Source organism: Ahaetulla prasina, chromosome 1, assembly GCF_028640845.1.
Source record: "Ahaetulla prasina isolate Xishuangbanna chromosome 1, ASM2864084v1, whole genome shotgun sequence".
NCBI classification, from domain to species: Eukaryota; Metazoa; Chordata; class Lepidosauria; order Squamata; family Colubridae; genus Ahaetulla; species Ahaetulla prasina.
This window is the reverse complement of record NC_080539.1, coordinates 99,847,335-99,867,212: the sequence shown is the minus strand read 5'-3', so window position 1 is coordinate 99,867,212 and position 19,878 is coordinate 99,847,335. Positions and strand designations below refer to the sequence as shown.

Here is a 19,878-nt window from a genome sequence, read left to right as displayed (position 1 = left end):
AGGAAAGTGTCCCCTTTTTACAATGTGCCCTTCTGAGATTTGGGTAAGATTCTAGCTGTGAGATCAAGACCAGGGAGGACATATAACAATTCTCATTTGCAAGGCTCTACAAGTGACCAGAGGTAGATAACCAGATAACCAGATGTGAAGCATTATTCTTGAAGTTTGGTACAAGTGGGTGTTGCCTTTGTTGCATTATAGCATTCCCTCTCTCATCACCAGGATGGTATTGAAGCTTCCCAAACATTAGATGTTTCTATATGAGTCTTCGGAGAAGGGCGGTATAAAAATATGAATAAATAAATAAATAAATAAATAAATAAATAAATAAATAAATAAATAAATAAATAAATAAATAAATAAATAAATAAATAAATAAATAAGCCATCTCTGGGAGTGGATGCTGTAGTTCATGGCCATGGTGTCAACCCTGGACATTTTTCAGATTGTTGTGGCTCCAGCTGATAGGAGCTAACACATTAGACTTGGATTTCTCTTGGAGCAGATGCAACAATTCGAGGGCGGAGGACTCTTAAGTCTCTTCCATTAGGGATTGTCATCTTTGGAGGCCAGAGATCAATCTTCTCAGTCTTCCCTTTATCTTCTAAAAAACAGATTATGTCCTGCCTTGTTAAGATAACTGTTAAAGCATGATTTTGAAGAGAGCTTTGGATTGGGAATGGAATGGCTGTGACTAATGAGGTCCTTTGAGAGCTTCTTTTTGGATGCTTGATTGTTCCTGGGTACCAATGTTTTTGTATTTTGTCACGCTGTTCATTTTGATTTTTTAACCTTATTAGTGTAAGAGGGGAATATAAATAGGTCAGAGTCCTTTTGAATTGGGACAGCATATCTGTTTAAACAAACCGTTTACAATGGCTTTGAACTGACGACTATAATGATACTTGTGGATGGTAGGCATTATAAAACTGTATTTCACTGTTAACTGGCTGATTGAAAATATTCATATTTAATGTGATTTAATGAATATTTGATATTGAATTGTTTTTGTTTCCTTGCTTGCTGGTTGGCTTGTTTTTTTATTCTATCTCTCTACTCAAATGAGTACTCCAGCCAGCAAAGATGTAGTAAGCGAATACTATATAATGCTGTGTGCTATCATGGGGGACTATAATTGTGGCTAAAGATTTTTTAAAAGTAGAAATATTGCCATAATTAGTCTCAGTAATTGAATTTGTCTACCTGCTTTGTTAAGCTTTATTTTCTAATCAAAGCTGTTGGTTGCACTGAATAGAACACTTCTGCAGGGGTCTATATGTTGTTTGATGGTATCAGAAATTCTATTAAGTTAATGATACTGCTTTTACATTAAATTAAAAAGGTGTTTAAGAAACTTCTGGAAAGGATAACTGAAGTTAAATTTCTAGGTCAAAGAGAATGTTTTACTACTTCTAAACTTTGTGTTGAACGCAATGTGAGTTGAGTTTGTATTTTTTTGTCAGAAAGTGATTTGGAACTACAGTATTTTTCAAAGTATAAGATGCACTTTCCCCCCTCCTAAAAGAGGATGGAAATGGTACGTCTTATACACCGAATACAGCCATTTTTGGCCTCCTGAAGCTCTGCCTTTCTCATCCCATTTTTTGCAAAAACAGGGTGTGGGAGGCTTGCAGAGTGCTCCTGGGTGCTGGGGAGGGGAAAAATGCCCCTGTTTTTTGCCTTTTTTTTTTTGCAAAAACGGGCATTTTTACCCTCCTCCAGCCCCCCAGAGCTCTCTGCAGGCCTCCCAAACCCCCTGTGCACCCTGTTTTTTGCAAAAAGGGAGTGTTTTGCCCTCCCCCAGCCCCCAGGAGCACTCTGCTGGCCTCCCAATCCCTCTTTTTTGGGATTTTCACAAACATGGGCGAACGGGCCCATTTTTGCAAAAAATGGGGTGCGCAGAGGATTTGGAAGGCTTTCAGAGTGCTCCTGGGGGCCGGGGAGGGCAAAACCTTTTTTTTCTTACTTAGCTCTTTGAAATCCTGGTGTGCTTTATACACCAGTGTGTTTTATAGTCTGAAAAATATGATAAGTTTTAGCAGCTTATTTTAAGAGAGTCTGGGAAGAGATCCAGGTCTAAAGACACCTCTGTGTTGCTTTCTCCCTCGCTTAGTTTATTGCCTTACTTGTTCAAAAATAGTCAACCATCCATTGAATAAGATTTTAATTCCTGTCAATAGATTGAATTTTCCTGACATCTCAGAAGCTGCACTACAAACATCCTTGTTCAGCACACAACCAAACATCCCAAGTCATCATACTGGCCAAATAAATGTCAGACAATTTATCCAAGAAGCACAATATAGTACAGACAGAATTGTATTTGAACTGGAAAAGAAAAAGAAAAATAGCAGGCATTTTATCAAAGTGCAAGAGTCATTTTTTTCTTAGCTTATCAATTAAAGCCGCATATAAACTCCCAAGGCCTCTAAATCAAGAGAAGCTTCTCCATTTCAAGATTTAACAGGATTTACTATTAACTAAGGCATCCTTAATTATGACCCTGGGCTTACTCTGTTGAATGGATTGGTAGAGTCCATGGAATGCCATTGATTAAATTGAAGAATTTCTAAATGGCAGATTAACTAAAATCATGGATTTAGCAGCTTCATTTTTTCCAGTTGTAATAGACTAAGATGCTTTCCAAAAAAGAATAAAATAGGCACTCTGCCATTTTTAACTCTGTACATTTTTGAGAGTGTAAGAAATACTATTGTTAAAGCTAGCTATGGATTAAATGGGACGTGTATCATAATTTACAAGCCTTCTTCAAAAGAAATCATACTTACTTTGTTTCTTGGCCCTTGCCTGTAAATGCATAGTCAAGAGAAATCAATTTTGAGGTAAGATTTACATTATTATATATTCTCAGTCTCTTGATGGATAGGCCAATGAGACAATCAGCAGCTGGGGTAGAAAGGTCCTTCGATGGTTGCTGGGGATTTATTGACTCACAAGGATAATTTGCAACAATAATGAAAACACTTCAGTTCCCCAGCCTTTTCCCCCAAATGCAAAGATTGACTGCAAGTTATTATTTTTTTAAAAGTTATGTGTCTGGATAGATGAAGGCATCCAAAGCCTTGTATCTTGCAGGTCTTCTAATTATTATTTCTATAGCCCTTATGCTTTCTGAAGAATAGGCAACATGGAATTAATTTACTTAAAACCTTCTCATTATTTTGTTCTCAAACTCAATTTACTTTTAAAATGTGACCCCGATTCCACATAGTAGCCAGTCTTATTTGAAGCAAGAGTTGTACTGATTAGTATCTGCCCGTTCTTACATCTTGGCATTTCAGTTTGGATCTAGCTAGATTCAAAAGCAAAATTTTAGATGTGAGTACTAAGGGCGAGAGGGAATGATACCAGGTGTTTTGTTTTGTTTTGTTTTGGCCATGTACTTCTCATGCAGCCTGAAAAGTAGGAGATAACAAACGAAGAAGCATAATATAGTGATTAAAGTGTTGACCTAGATGTAAGGATACAACTTTGAAAATTATTGGGTTGCTATCTCTCAGCCTAAGCAACTTGATTGATTGGTTTGGGATATGCTTCTCCGTAAAAGATGTAATATAAATGCAATAATACAGTTACATAAATAAATGTGTGATATTTGAGAGAACAAATGGTGGGTGTAACTCAGGATAGCTGGCGACAGTGAAGATCCTTTCTTAGCTGTACGATTGGCAGAACAAACGAGGATTTAAAGGAATGATGGTTGAACCAAGTAGGGAATTAAGAAGGAAGAATAATGTCCTGTTCCTCAGCCAAACATGGAGATTAATTGTGATTCTCATGTCATTTGCATTCTGGGAAAATCTGTGTTGGGAATGGGAAAGTGAAAAACCTATGCTTAAGAAATATACGGGTGGGGTGGGATAGCATTATTAAGCTGATCAAAGTTTCTTCTGTGAAATTCGAGGGTAGCAAAAAAGAATCAGGGAATTCTATTCGCCACATTAAAACTGGAGGCCAGACAGTAAATCTGAGTAGGAGGATTTAAGACAGATGAGAGGAAGCGTTTATTCATCCAGCATATAATTATTTTGGGGAATATACGGCCACAAGTCCTGGCCTTGGCTGCCAGTTTAGAAGGAATTAAGAAGGACTAGACAGATTCATGGAAGACAAGCGAATGGTTGTTACTTGCTTTGATTACCAGGTGTATATTCTAAGCATGGAACAGTCCATCTCTACATATGGGACAAATATGTGAAAGAAGGGCTATCTTGAGCTCCTATTTGTGGTCTTCCTAGATGCTTCTGCTAATATGTTAGATGTGCTGAATGGATGGGCTTAGGTCTGATCCAACATGTTCTCATTCTTATGTTTTGGGTTAGGAATTACCCATGAACAATTTATGCAGTAGCCTGCTTAGATACGCCCAGAAGAGTAGATGGAGAGTAGAACACCAAATAAAATGTAATCCTTCAAGTGTACTACTGAAAATCCTTCTGACATCAATGAGACCTATTTCCAGGGAAGCCTATATAAAATTATATAATTTAGAAAGCAGAGAATTGATTGAGGCAACAAAAGCTTTTGAAATCTTGCTTACTTCTGGCAGCAAATGTTGTAAAAGTAGAAGGTTATTATTGACTAATCTTGATGGGCTGAACCTTTTTTCACTATAAGCAAAACTGTGTGCAGGATGAGCTAAAAGTTTGCATCTAAAAGCATAGAAAAGATTTACACAGGAGTATAAATTCCTTCTTATGTTGCAGTTGTCACATATCACTCACACCTACACTATTTTTTTGTCCCATTATCTCAACTCCCATCCCCTACATAACCAATCGAGCAAGTTCCATAGAAAAGTTTCTTCACTCAAGTGCAAGCTCTTTTTAAATAAAAATGAGAAATTTGTTATGAAGTGTAAGACTTACATAGTCCATGTACAGTTGTGGATAAGTCACGTCAGGTTAAAACTTGGCAATATATTTATCTCAGGTTTTACATTCTAGCGCCGTCCACCTGCCCTGATAACAAAAATAATCCAGTTGAGTTTGTATGAGATAGCAGTTAGGAAGCACAGTTAATGACCTGATGATCTGACAATTATAGTATGCAGTCAGTAGTTTACTGCCAAGAGAATGCTTTCAGCACAGGTAGTCCTCAACTTACAACCAGTAGCTGTTTAAAATTTCAACAGACTTTCCCAGGACTGCTTAAACCCAGATGTGAAGTTTTGATCCCACCTTCTTCTGCAGTTATATGATCACATCTGGATGCTTGACAACTGGCCTGAATTTATGGTCATTTGCAGCATTCCATGGTCATATGACCGTGATTTAACATGTTTATCTTAGAAATTGGCATTTACTTCTGGCAAAAAAACAACCATTGCAGACAATGGATTCACTAAATGACTGTGGGATTTACTTAATAACTTTGCTGTTTGGTTTATAATTGGTTTGGTTTATATAATCATAAAATTGGATGATCTGCTTAATGAGCAGCATAACTTATGACCGTAATTACAGGCTCAATTTCAGTTGTAAATTGAGGATTACCTGTATTCATATTCAACGAACTGCATTTCTGAAGATCCCGCCGAGGATCTGGTTTTCAAAGACAAGGATTTCTGAATTCACAGTAGTTAATGCAGATCTGTGCAGAAGACCAGATTAGTGAAGTCAAGATGGATCAGTATCAACTCTTAAATTTGCATTGAAAGATAAGGTCAGTTTTGACTCTCTAAGCAATTCTAAAAATGCATGGTTTTGTACAGCTGATCAAAGGTTACAACAGTTGTCAGGGCTTTGTAGTTGGTTGGAGAAAGCTATAGTGCATTGCATGTAATTATAGAATGGAAGATATGATGGGATCTTACAGACTGTCTAGTCCACGGGTGTCAAACTCACTGCATTATGTTGACGTCACGTGACATTTCGCAATGTTTTTCCATTCCATGGCCTGCATGTGACACATGGCGTGTGGGCCACCAGTTTGACACCCCTGGTCTAGTCCAACTCTCTGCCCAGTGAAAGAATCTTCTACAACAGCATCCACAAAAGATTTCCAAGCAGCCTCTGTTTAAATACCAGCAATGATATAGAGTTGACTGTCTTTTGATGAGGTTCCATCTCTTGAACATCTTATCTGAATCTTGGAGGCTATTTAACTTTTTATAATTTATTCTGGGTCCAGAACATGGATTTTTTTGGGCCATCTTTTCAATTTTGTGCACAGAACATGGAGTTCAGCTTCTGCCAAAATACTTCAGATACAAGGAAAAGGAACTGTTCTTTCAAAAGCATATATAATCATGTGCCTTTATTTGATTCAGTTCAGAGTTGTTGCCTTTTTTTTCATTTTTAATCTCTTTCTCATGCTCAGTGATAATCATTTTTATGCTTCTGTCATTTATGTGCACCATTTATTGACCAGACAACAAGGAGATCAAGGAGACAGAGGCTAGTTTTTCAACTGTCAAATTTGGATGCTTTTAAGGAAAGTCGAAAATGAGTTGATGAAAAATAGACCCATGGGGTTCAGCATAATAAGCAGAAATAAAAACACTGTGTTTATACAGCCAGAAAAATTTCACTGATTTATTGCTATTTGTAACAGACGTGATCAGTTTAGATAAATACTTATCAGAATAAGAAACTGATTTCTCTAAGCCAATTTTATATTAAATGAATGTTATATATTTATGGCAAACATATCTGGATTATAGCAAAACTTATTACAATTTTATTTTTAAATTTATTATGTCAAACTAAACAGCAGAAGAACTATCAAATCAGTCAATCTCTATTACAGCCAAAACCAGCATAAGAGGATGGAGTACAATCATTAATAAAAGTTTAGAAATATAATAAATAAAAGGCATAAAAGACATAAAAGACATACAGTATGTAAAAGCCATGTAAAATATATAAACTAAAAACTAAAAGGGCATATTAAAACATAAAAAATATACAAAATTAAAAAGTCAGAATCTCAAAGGAGACATGGGATTATTAAAAAGGTACAGGGGAATATTAGGCCAGGGGGAGGAGATATACCCTATTATGGCATATGAGTAACCACTGAATCTAATTTGTAATGTTGAGTCCCAAACATGAGCCTCAAATCTTCATCACACAGATTTTAGGACACACAGAACTGGCAGTGCTATAAGTTGTAGGAAGGTTGTGTTCAAAAACTGCAGAGAATGTCCCATGCACCCTGGATATTTTTGATATAATTATACAATAAGACTATTATAAATGTTTATGGTACAGCACTGGAGAAGTGTATGCTTTGTTGTTTTTATGTGTCCGGAGATATAGGGGCATAGCTGCTCCAAATAGGGAGTCTTCTTTTATGGACTCTCAAGGATGGCTGAAGTGAAGGTATGGACCCCTCAAGGATGCTTAAGAGCTTCCATTTTGGATGGGTATGCCATGAGGGAGGCAGTGTACCTGATGAATTTTCTGACAAAGTTCAGGGTCATAGTTAGGACAGACAGATACTCTGTATTTGTTATGCACTGTTTGATGCTTTCCCTTATCATAACCCATGCTAAATAGAATTCTTCAGGAGAGGTCTAAAAATGACATTGTAGTTGCTATTCTATTTTCCCCCCAAACAAATAAGAATTTATTGCCCATACTTAGGAGGCAAGACCATGAATTTGTGTTTCAGGAAGACAAATCCCAGATGAATTCTGGGGAAAAATTTCCTAACATTAAGAATAGTTAAGCAATGAAACCAATTAATTACCCATGGACCTTGTGGCTTGCATGGTTAGGACGTTGGGTTGGAGGTTAGCAAGCTCGTGTTTGAGACCTGAGTGCTGCTGTGGAGTGGGGTGAGCTCTTGTCCTTTGCTCCTGCTCCCAACTTGGCATCCCCCAGGCAATGATGATGTCACTGGCTTTCAAAGTGGAAGTGCCTTGATGCTTCTGACATGAGTGCAATGCAATTACCGATGGAGGTTGTGACTTTCCCTTCAGTTTAAACAAAGGCTAGATGGATGCTTTTGTTTGGATTTTTGAACTGAGTGGGGTGGTTGGACTCAGTGGTCCATTCCAAGAGTCTGTGACTTTGTAGAGATTCTGTGATTTTGCATGACCATGCATTTCAAACATCTTAAGCCTTATTTCCAATATTTGGTAGAGTCTTGGACTCTGAGATTTGAATTGGGTATGTTTGAGTTTGAAGTATTTATCCTTTAATCTGTTGTGTGGATAAGGTGTTGAGCAAAGCTTCAGTCTTTCAGTTATCACTTTGAAATAACACACAGGGATGAAAATAATGAATGAAGATAATGAAAGTTCATGTTGGATGTTTTAGAAAGGACAGGAGTGCCTCACCACTATGAAAAGTTATTGCAGTAGGAAGCTGGGAAAATAAATTTTTAGAGACACATGAGAAGCTTGCCTTTAAAAGCCTGTTTTTATGATGTTGTAAAGCTACTAGCATTTTCCTTGCAATTTTTCAAGGCTGATGAAATGCTTGATCTGTATCTTAAATAAATTTTATGATGTTACCCTTAAAATTCAGAATAGAAATATATTTCTGTTAGTGGCAACATAAATCTAAAATTTTGCTTTCTACCTTAGAGCAGTTAACATTGACATTTTGCTAAACAGTTTTATTACATTATGCTTTCTCTTTTGATATTCACAGAACTAGTCAAGAGCACATGTAAAGATAGTCAACCCACTGAATAATTTTTGTTTGTTAAAATTTAACCCTACAATCAACAAATACTATTTTGTGTGAAAGAATTGAATAAATACGAAACATATTACTCAGCATTAAATAGAACATATTTCTTGTTTTTTCCTCTCTAATGGCAAACAAAATAGCTTATTAGAAAAAAAGACATTTAACTCCACTTCCTTATTTTTATCCAGAATTTGTCCTAATCTCTCCATTGATTAATGTCGCAATAAATAGATTTAAAGCTACATTTTTATCAGAAATTGCTCAAAAAATGAAATATAAATCTGAAATAAGATAATAGCTTTGTCAGCTTTGGAAGCCATACTAGGCCGGAAGCCACTTTCTCAGGTGTGGGAAAGTAGGAGGGGGGATTTAGTAGAGGGGCCCATTAGACACAATAACATTCTTCCTGCCGGTCAAGGTCAGGCTGGTCCTGCATCTGGAGAAGGAGTGGTTTGACTGATGTATCGAGATGGGATGGTTGGCGATTGGAGCATGTGATCGGCTGAGGAATCAGGGTGTGGTTTTAGAGGTTTAATTTACTGAGGGAAAACCCGGATCTCTCAGATTTGGATTTTCCCAGATGTACCAGTTTACCTGTCCTAGTAAAAGAACTTTGAAAGATGCGTGCTTCGGAGTTTTTACTTGGCTAGGGGTTTTTCTGGAATGCTGACAAGCTTATTATCTTAAGAGTATTAGCAGGATCAGCTGGATCAACCGAAACTGTGTTGCTAAGTACTCTGAGAATTACTTGAATTGCAGCAGTATAGATAGAAATGCAATAAATTTCTTTTAAACAGAACTATTTATTTATTTGCAAGCAAAATATTGATTAAATGTTTTACAATAGTAATAATTAACAAAGACATTCTGTATTCTAGTTTGGAGAGTTTGGGAAATAGTTTATAGTGCTTGGGAAGAAACGTATGCAACAAGAAAACCCCAAAATGGGGAAGAAAATGTAGGTGTTTACAGCATCTCTGCAAAATTATGTACTGCTTATCAATGTGGGGCTCTAGCAATGATGACGTTCTTATACTAGCAGCATACAAAGAATTTTTAAAAAGGCATGCAGAGAAACATACAGCAACAGCACAAAACCTAAATTGTGAAAAACCTAAATTGTGACACATAGATATAAAAAAATTATCTTCCTTGGGTGAGTGACTTGGCATTGATTGATACAGAGATTATATTACTTGGACTGCTTTTTATAGGTACATCATAATATACAATTATGTTAAGTTTAAATGTTACAAGTAATGCGTGAAAGCAATCCTAAGCCTCCAAGGTCAGTGGCTGAAGAAATTAGAACGGCAGGGCGATAGAACTCCACTAAATGAAGGGAAAAAAGCTTATGTCCTAGGAAATAAATAACAATTTCTGAGCAATTTTTCAAGCCATCAGCAATTTAGTGCAATAGGACATTAAGGAGACAGCTTGGGAATCAGTGCATCCACAGCCAATTTGTTTTCTTAGACGAACTGATCAGCTATATCAACTGAATTACAGCCGAGTAACACAGCACTGGTGCCATATTACTTTATTTGGGTGGAAGTGAGCAATGAAGATGGATGTAAAGATTGAGGAGTAAATGATCAGTTAAAAGTGGAAGCAGTGATGGCCAAAACTCTTCTGGAGGATATGCTACCTCTGGAGGGTAGCAAAACTCTATTGTCTGAGAACTAGAAATATTTCCCAGTTCTCCATTTTGACATCAATAAGAAATACATCACCATTTCTTTGTAACCATGGCTGAGTAGGCGGTGAAAATTTATTTTCTCATTGATTTTGGCCATCAGCTGAGTTTAACTGAGTGTACCTCACTTATTGGAGCAGATTTAAAGAGGACAATTTAAGGTATTGCTTCATTAAATAATGCTTAATTTGTTAACATATACTCAATTTATGAACATTGTATTATATTGGATGTTTGAAAGATTCTTTTTTTAAATATGACATACTGTATCTAATGAAACTAGTTTTCCAGATATGCTGAAATAAAATAATATATTGGTGTATGAGTTGAAGGAGGTAATTGATCGGTTACGTATCATCAGGTCATTGCTGACCACATGTTGATTTGTTCCTAACCTGGTCTTTCAGGTCTTCCCTTGGTGCATTCATTGCTACTGAAACTGAGTCCATCCACTTAGTCTGGTCATCCTCTTATTTTCATTCCTTCTACCTTTCCCAGCATAAGAGCCTTCTCCAGAGAGCTCAGTCTTTGCAAAATGTGATCGAAGTAGGATAATTTGAATCTGATCACTTGTGCCTTGAATAAGAGCTCTGGGTCAATTAGTTTGATGATCCACTTGTTTGTTTTCTTGGCTACTGTCCATGGTATTTCAGAAGTTTTCTCCAAGACAAAAAATCAGAAGTGTCAGTACTCTTCCTATTCTACTTCTTCAAAGTCCAACTTTCATTTCCATAAAGTATCATAGGGACCAGCATCACTTGCACGTTTCTGATCTTTGTAGATGTAGACATATTGAGCCGCGGTGGCGCAGTATTTAGAATGCAGGCTACTTCTGCTGATCACCGGCTGCCAGCAGTTTGGCAGGCTCAAGGTTAACTCAGCCTTCTATCCTTCTGAGGTCAGTAAAATGAGGACCCAGATTGTTGGGAGCAATATGCTGACTCTGTAAACCACTTAGAGAGGACTGTAAAGCACTATGAAGCGGTATATAAGTTTAAGTGCTATTGCTATTGCTTTTTAACTGCATCAGAATATCTTGTCCAAGGCTTCCCTTGCTGTTGTAACAAGTGCTAATCTGTGGCTTATTTCTTGACTGCTTGCTCCTTTAGTGTTGATCCTAAAAGGCAGAAGCTATCCAGCACTTCAATAGCTTCACTGATAATTTTGAGATTAACTTTTCTACCTCTGCTCATTAGTGGTTTTTTTTTGGTTAGCATTTCATTTTAATCCTTCTTTTTCATTGTGGTGCTTCACTTTTATTACTAGGACTTTTACAGTTTTCGCTATCAGGGCAATGTCATCAACATAGTGTCAGCAGCCAATAACATATTGGTATTTATTCCTGTCTGTTGCTAAGCAAGACAGTTGTTAAGTGAGTTGTGCCCCATTTTACAGCCTTTTATACCATGGTTGTTCAGCAAATTACTGCAGTTGTTAAATGAATCATGTGGTTGTTAAGGGAATCTGGCTTTCCCATTGACTTTGCTTGTCAGAAGGTTGCAAAGGGAGTCATTACAATACACAATTAGTCCCCAAAAAACCTATTTTATTGTAACAGCTAAGAATTACATTCATTCCCAACTGAATACCAATTACTTGCTATAATCACCAACCTTTATCTTCTTTGACACTCTGCCCAAGTGCTTTTGTTTCTCTTTTAAGCCTTATGGGAGGGGCCAATCATCTCCTGGCCTTACTCCCGAGTCATCCCTTTTGCTTTAGCTGTTCTTACCTCCTGGCAGCTTTGCGCATATGTGCACTAGAAACAGGCTCCTCCTGTTCCTCTGCCACTCTGCTGTCCAACTCTGGGGGCTCCGGAGTCCGCGCATCACTCCCAGATGGCCCTGGCCCCATTTCTGCCTCCGACGCAGAGCCCTCGTCCGAGACCCTCCCCAGCCTCCTTATTGTCTGACTCTGCTGCTAGCTACACAGGCTGCTGGCGGACCACAACAGGTCACATGAATCGGGACACTTCAACCATCATAAATATGAGTCAGTTGCCAAGCATTTGAATTTTGATTATGTGACGGTGGGGATGCTGCAACGGTCATAAGCGTGAAAAACAGTCATAAGTTACTTTCTTCAGTTGTAACTTTGAATGGTCACTAAATGAATGGTTGTAAGTCTGTACTAGAAATAGTAAAAAACTGAGAAATGTAGAAATACGTAGTAAAACATATTCTATAAAGATATTATAATACATGCTCTTCAGAAAAGAAATTCTGCCATTAGAGTAAAAACTACTTGCTAAATCACCCTTGTCTCAACAGTGACTTATCATTTCATGTTGGGTAATTGATACATGTATTTACAATACATAAGTTTGAAATTTGTTTCAGTATAGATCCATAACTGAAATTTGGTCATTATACATTAATACTGTTATTGCAGATTGTTTATTGCATTTTTGCTTCCAGGTGTTTGAAAATAATATTCATGTTTCTTTCTTGCAGTCATCACACTCAAACAACATCCTGGGATCATCCTAAAATGACTGAACTATTCCAATCATTATGTAAGTGCCCTTAAAACTAAATCCTCTCCATGTGCAAAAGTGCAGTTTATTTTTTATTATTTATTATTTATTTATTTATTTATTAAATTTTTATACCGCCCTTCTCCCGAAGGACTCAGGGCGGTGTACAGCCAAGATAAAACACGAAATTTATGCCACATAAGCAGGATACAAGTTACAAGTATAACACTATTTCCTCCCCATGACCTATATCATCCCAATTGAAATCCTATATCAGTTTAAGCATGCCATGTATCTGAGGAAATGAACTACAGTTCACAAAATCGTATGTCTTTTAATAAAATCATTATTATGAAACGGCGATACTCAATTCCTTCTAAATCTCAGTTATGGATGTTCACAGGATAATTTTAGGCCCGCCATCTTCTCCTACCCCAACCTTTTCCATTTTTTTACAAGGTAAAAAAGTGAAAGAAGGAACATTATATATTCCTCTTCAATTTTTTGGACAAAAGTCTGGAAATAAATGCTCTAGGTATAGCCATCAAGGGTCCTTGAGTGGCTCAGACTGCTAAGACAGTCTGTTATTAACAGCAGCTGCTTGCAATTACTGCAGGTTCAAGTCCCACCAGGCCCAAGGTTGACTCAGCCTTCCATCCTTTATAAGGTAGGTAAAATGAGGACCCAGATTGTTGGGGGCAATAAGTTGACTTTGTATATAATATACAAATGGATGAAGACTATTGCTTGACATAGTGTAAGCCGCCCTGAGTCTTCGGAGAAGGGTGGGATATAAATGCAAATAAATAAATAAAAATAAAAATAAATAAATGCATTATTAACACACTTATCTGGCTATTGAAATTAAGAATCATGCAGTTAGAGATTGATCATGTGGCCCTTTTCCATAGAATTCAATTCTAATGGGAAGTTGCTTCCAGTGTGTTTATCAAAGTTTTGACTCTGAAAACCTGGAACTGTGAAAGTTGCTACTGGGAACCTATGAGGACCTTATCAAAAATAAGCCATAGGAAGGCCACGGCAGAATGTAATACTAAAGATCAAGGTCTCATGCATTTCTGAAAGGCTTAGGATTGGTCCCTGGAGCATTTCCAAGGTTTGTCACTAAAAAAGAAACACCTTCACTATATTTGACTTAATTTGCATTGAATCAGATCAATTCACTTTTATCCTGGGTCCATCTATTACTTTGTTCTGATCAATTTTTGAAATACAATCCTTAGTATGGCTTGTTGCACATCTCCATGTTACAGCAACTAGTCTGTTTTATATTGTAACATAAATTGTTTTTTCTCTTCTGAATCCATTCATGTAAATGTTACTATGATGTTCAAAGTAAAACTGTTTAAAATGTTGAACAGCTGCCATTACAGGATCATTTTTTCTGAACAGGAACTAACTTTAACCCTCTCATTTGATTTCTGGTGTTGCATTCCTATTTTTTCTTTTTCTCTTAATTAATTAATTAAGAAAAAAAAATCAACCATTGATTGATGCACTATTGATGCTTTTTGTTAAAACCAACAACAAATGTTTGATGGTATTGGGTTAATGCTTCCTTATTAACTTTTTCTTCTTTGGCTTTTTTTAGCTGATTTGAACAACGTGCGCTTTTCTGCTTACCGTACAGCCATCAAGATCCGGAGACTGCAAAAAGCTTTGCGTTGTGAGTATGCTTTTCAAAATGCATTATTTCTTTATTGTCTCAGAAATCAAAGTTATCCCGAAGAATCTGGAGATAGTTTCTTAAACTGCAGATTTTGATATTCAAAATGGTAATTCTAATCACTCCTAGTCTGAATCACTCTTCACCTAATTTGCATCACTTGTGTCATTGTTTTGGAATGACAGCTATTCATACTCTTATCTCTTTGAGTTTAAATGCCTGAAAGGCACATGCCATGGACTGACTGCTTTGCAAAGATTCAGAAACTGCAGTTGTTCCCAAATGCAACGGCCCAGCTGCTGATGGGATTAAGCTGCTGCAGTAGCGTAACAACCTCTGCTGTGGAATCCATCCATCTTCTGCATTTAACTGGAGGCAAAATGCTTTAGGACTCTTCCTCAGGTGAAATTTGTTGAACTGGACTTAGAGGCAGGTCTTCTTGGTAATTGCCCCTATTCCTTAAAGCAGGGGTGTCCAAACTTGGTCCCTTTAAGACTTTTGGACTTCAACTCCCAGAGTTCCTCAGCCAGCTTTGCTGGCTGAGGGACTCTGGGAGTTGAAGTCCAAAAGTCTTAAAGGGACCAAGTTTGGACACCCCTGCCTTAAAGCATCTTTCCCCAGAGATCCAAAATGGCTCCTTTTATACTGTCATTCTGGAAGGCTTTTAAAATTATTTTATTTTGGTGAGTCTCCAGAGTGTTTGCATGTCATTGCTGGTAGGATGAGATATTAGTTTTATTTATTTGAGTTTTACATTAGTTTATGATCATTTATGTTGCTATGGCTAATTTGTTTTTATGAATGTAATCCATCCACATATCCAAAAAGGATATAAATCATTTTGAATTTCATGGTATATAAACTGTAAATTAGTAAATAAATAACAAACATGGTGCCCAGGAAATGCATGGGTGGTACAGTTCCAAACAATTAAGGTAGGTAATAGATTAATGAGAAGAAAAGGACAAGATGGTATAGAAAGAGTTGTTCCCGATTCCTTTTGGAGCAAAATGTATGTTGGGGGAGGAAAATATGTAGGTGCCATATCATATTGTCTACTATGTAGAGCAGGGCTGGGCAACTATGGCCCCTTTATGACCTATGGACTTCAACTCCCAGAATTCCTGAGCCAGCATGCTGGCTCAGGAATTCTGGGAGTTGAAGTCCATAGGTCATAAAGGGGCCATAGTTGCCCAGCCCTGATGTAGAGGAACAGCATTCAATAGGGAAATTCCTTGCTGTTTGGTGAAAAAATGATTAAAACATATATAAGTACATCTTTTAGTGAACTTAATCATTTTGGATTCATGGTAGTAGGTTATACTTTTAAATAAACACATTTTTTTTTGCCTTTTAATAAGTAATCCCTCTATCTGCAGAACATAATCTCTCAAGAGATTACACAGAATCGGGTAGCAGGAGGGGTATTTGACTAATGTTGACATTATTGAAACATCCAAGTTTACCAAGAAAGCCACAGCTGTCTTTTTCAATCTCTCAGCTGTTTATTTTATTTTGCTTAGCAGCAGCCAACTCTTCTGCTTTTCTTCTATCATGGATTACACTGACAATTTATGTTCACAAAGTCAAATCAGGTTTCCAAAAGCTATCAACTTGCTATTTATACAGATAGCTGAAACTGCCATAGCGTATTCATTTCTGTATTGCATAGTGTGACTGCAGTCATAGGGATAATTAAATGTAAATCCAGTACAAAAATCCTTCCATAATACATAGTTCAATAAAGTAAACAAAAGGGATAAGACAATTTTATTGTCATTTAACTGTATGCACAATGGAACACATTAAATGAAATTTGTGTGCCCAGCTCTCAAAATAAGAAACATCCCACAATGAACAGTGTTACAAAAAATGTAAAACTTGAAATATATAAAAAGCATATGGATGGATAGATGAATGGATAGACAGACAGTCAATTAGTTAGCTTGGTCTAGTGGTTAAGGCACCAGGCTGAAAAGCAGAAGACCATGAGTTCTAGTCCCACCCTAGCCATGAAAGCCAGCTGGGTGACACAGTTCTGTCTCAGCCCAATTCATTTCAGAAGGGTTTTTGTTGTGAGGGAAATAGGAGGAGAAAGGTGTGTTGGATAAATTTGCCACCTTGAGTTATTTGTAAAAATAATAGAGGCAGGATACCGGTAAATAAATAAATAACGTAGAAAATCTGTTGTCTGATATTGGCTGGCAACTATCAAATCTTGAACCAATGTGTTCTTGGACTTCTGGACTTTTAAACATAACTTCTCTCTGATTGTTCACTGAGACATTTCAGTATAAAATAGCACTAGAACTCGTTGAAACATCAATTGTTTTGTAGACAGATAATGAAGGAAAGATAGTGGTGAGACACTTCTGGAATTGAGAACTAGGTTAATCACACTTTTATTGTTAGTTTCGTCTTCTCAGAAAGAAACAATGTAAGGTTTCCCTGTTCACAGATAAATTACTAGAAATCTCTTTAGCACTAACATTGTGCAGAATGACTTTAAATGACTGAGGTCAAAAATCTTGTTTGGCTGCCAGGCCTCACTGAATCCAAATCCAATTTTGTTCTTTTAAACTAATCTCTCTGAAGCAGAAATGCTAACAGGTGTTCTTTTTTTATTATTATTACTTTCCAACAGCTCTGACAATAAAACATTTTATAATCTGGGCAGAAATAAGCAGTCACTATATTAGTTATTAAATGTATTGAATTCAACAATAGACAGATCGTTAAACAACGCTACATTTATAGTTATTCTCGACATGGTTTTTAAAGCTTGGTAGCCTACCTCTATTTGGGATAGGTAAAATGAAACAAGTCTTGTATATTTTATTATCAGAAGGCACCAAAAATAAGTTGAAAAGCTTAATTTGAGGACCATAATTTTCCAACTTGTAAATTTGGATGAACAACTCTGCTATGCATCCATTTTAGGTGTCACCCAAATCAAGCTGTCATGTATAGTCAGTTGAAATGGGAAATAGTTACTATAATTTAAATTTGTAAGAGTGCCAGACTATATACAGGTAGTCCTCAATTTGCAACCATGGGGGAGTCCAAAATTTCCATTGCTGAGCAAGACAGTTGTTAAGTGAGTTGTGCCCCATTTTACAACTTTTTTTTTTTGGCCATGGTTGCTAAGCGAATTACTGGAATTTTTTAATTGAATCATGTGGTTGGTAAGTGAATCTAGCTTTCCCCATGGGCTTTGTTTGTCAGAAGTCAGCTGTGAAGGTTATAAATGATGATTGCATGCCCTCTGGACAGTGCAACTGTCATAAATAAATGCCGGTTAAGAAGCACCCAATTTTGATCTCATGACTGCAGCGGTTGTGTGAAAACTTGTCATAAGTCACTTTTTTCAGTGCCATTGTAACTTTAAACAATCCCTCCAAAATGGCTGCAAGTTGAAGACTACCTGTATAGTGATAATTACTTTAAAGCAAAGAGAATGTTGGATTGAATCACCTTTATCAGAGGCTCATCATTTGATTGTTAGAGGCAACTGTTTAGCATACCAATTGCAGAGTTCAGAGGCTTTGGGTAGAAATTATGAAGAGGTCTGAAGAACATTGGAGTCTGTGTTGACAATAATATGCTTTAATAAAAATTAATAAAAAGTTACAATGTTGGTCTATAATAGTTTGAATATGTGTAGTCCCACTACATTTGATGAGTACTTGGTTGGGAAAAGCTATTCTACCCTAATTTTTGTCTCACTGGATACGCACTCACTGATAAAAGCAGAAGGATTTGCAATATTTTTGTTATCTAATTTTCAGCACAACTAAATGATAATCCTCCTTCCTTATAACTTAAACTCTCTATAGCTGCAACACTTTTTGGAGTGCTACCTATAATTGGGAATTGTAGAAAAAGGAATGAAATTGCCTCCTGAGACTTCTGTACAAGAAGGGAATGAGAATTGTGCGACAGAAATACTAACATTGGGGTTTTGTTTATTGCTAGTGCTGCCTCAGTGGTAGCAGATGTTTGCCAATGCTTTTCTGCCCTACTATTATAAAGAGCTTTTCTGTCTAATTCCATATCAGTGATATGTAATAATTTATCACTTATCCTAAAACTGGCAAACTGCTCATATAAAACGGTTTGAAAGAAACTAAATAATAACATTCCAAATGTACATATCAGGGGAAAAGAATGTGAAGATAACACACTGTTTGCCATTTTTAAAAATCATTTCTAGTAAAAGTTGTCTCTAAAAATTATGGAACCATTTGGCTTCCATCTTAAATCCTTTCTATCCCCATGAAATGCCTGTCTCCATAATTTAAGACTACTTGGGGAAAAATTCATAAAGAGCTTTTTATTTTTGCCTCCTATCTCATTGAACAGATGATAATTAGTTTCCCATAATCACTATTGTAACTACAGGTCCTTTTGAAATTAACACATATTGTTGTCATCAGCTGTAACAAAAATGGGAGCTTCCACAATGGATGACTACCACTTCATATGTGCAAAGTCCCGTTTTCACATTTTTTTCAAGATCATTAAGGGATTTTAAATGATACATAATTTTGCATGCTCTGCTTAGCACTGCGGGATGCCAATATACAAAGCAATTGCTGAATCCTGTTTAGATACCTTTGAAATCAAGATGATTAATGCTTGTTTACATGTTGTACCCAGAAGCCCTCACTGCCATCCAAGTTTAGAATTCTTGGTTATAAATGATGCTTCTTGTCAGAAACATTAAGTCTTGAACTTTGTCAGAATATCGAGGCTTTTCACCTGTCACAAAGGTTATCTTTTAAGATATCATTATCCTCATTTTAAAGGTTTTAGCTGAGCTTCCATGTAGTTAAAAAGCCTGGAAGATGAAAACATTTTGATCCCATGGCAAAAACATATCAACATTTTGATCCCATGCCACAAAAATATCAACCTTCTTTTGGAAGAATATCACTCCCAAACGTGTATGCTTAATTTGGATGATTTCCTAGTAGATGTGCCACTTGAAATAAAAATATTTTGTTTTCCTTAAAACTTTTATATATTTATAAATCTTGTTCATGCATGTTATATTATCCTACACAAAAGTATATTGATGTGTTGCTTCCTGAGAATTATAATTTAAGGTGCCTTCAAATGTTTAGTCACCCTTAGTGTTTGTTATACACACACAGAATATTGTAACGTATCTGGAAAAGCAATAAATAGATAAAATGGAGATGACATACATGACTGAAATTGTGCTGGATAGGGATATGAATGACACAGCATCCTAGCTCAAGTATTCTCATAGCAATAAACCAAATTTCAAACAAGTTTAAATGCTAAATGATTTCTCCATCCACATCTATAAAGCAGATGGCTTTGGACT

The 19,878-nt window shown here is 36.6% G+C and overlaps 1 protein-coding gene across 4 annotated transcripts in view; it reads left to right on the top strand.

The window, feature by feature from the left end:
• UTRN (utrophin) overlaps nt 1-19,878 on the top strand; it is a 429,397-nt gene that overhangs the window by 360,185 nt on the left and 49,334 nt on the right. For all 4 annotated transcript variants that reach the window (XM_058170259.1, XM_058170253.1, XM_058170245.1 and 1 more), the window contains exons 60-61: nt 12,816-12,877; nt 14,451-14,525. In XM_058170259.1, coding sequence (XP_058026242.1) covers nt 12,816-12,877; nt 14,451-14,525 — 137 coding nt within the window. The remainder of the gene's footprint in view (nt 1-12,815; nt 12,878-14,450; nt 14,526-19,878) is intronic.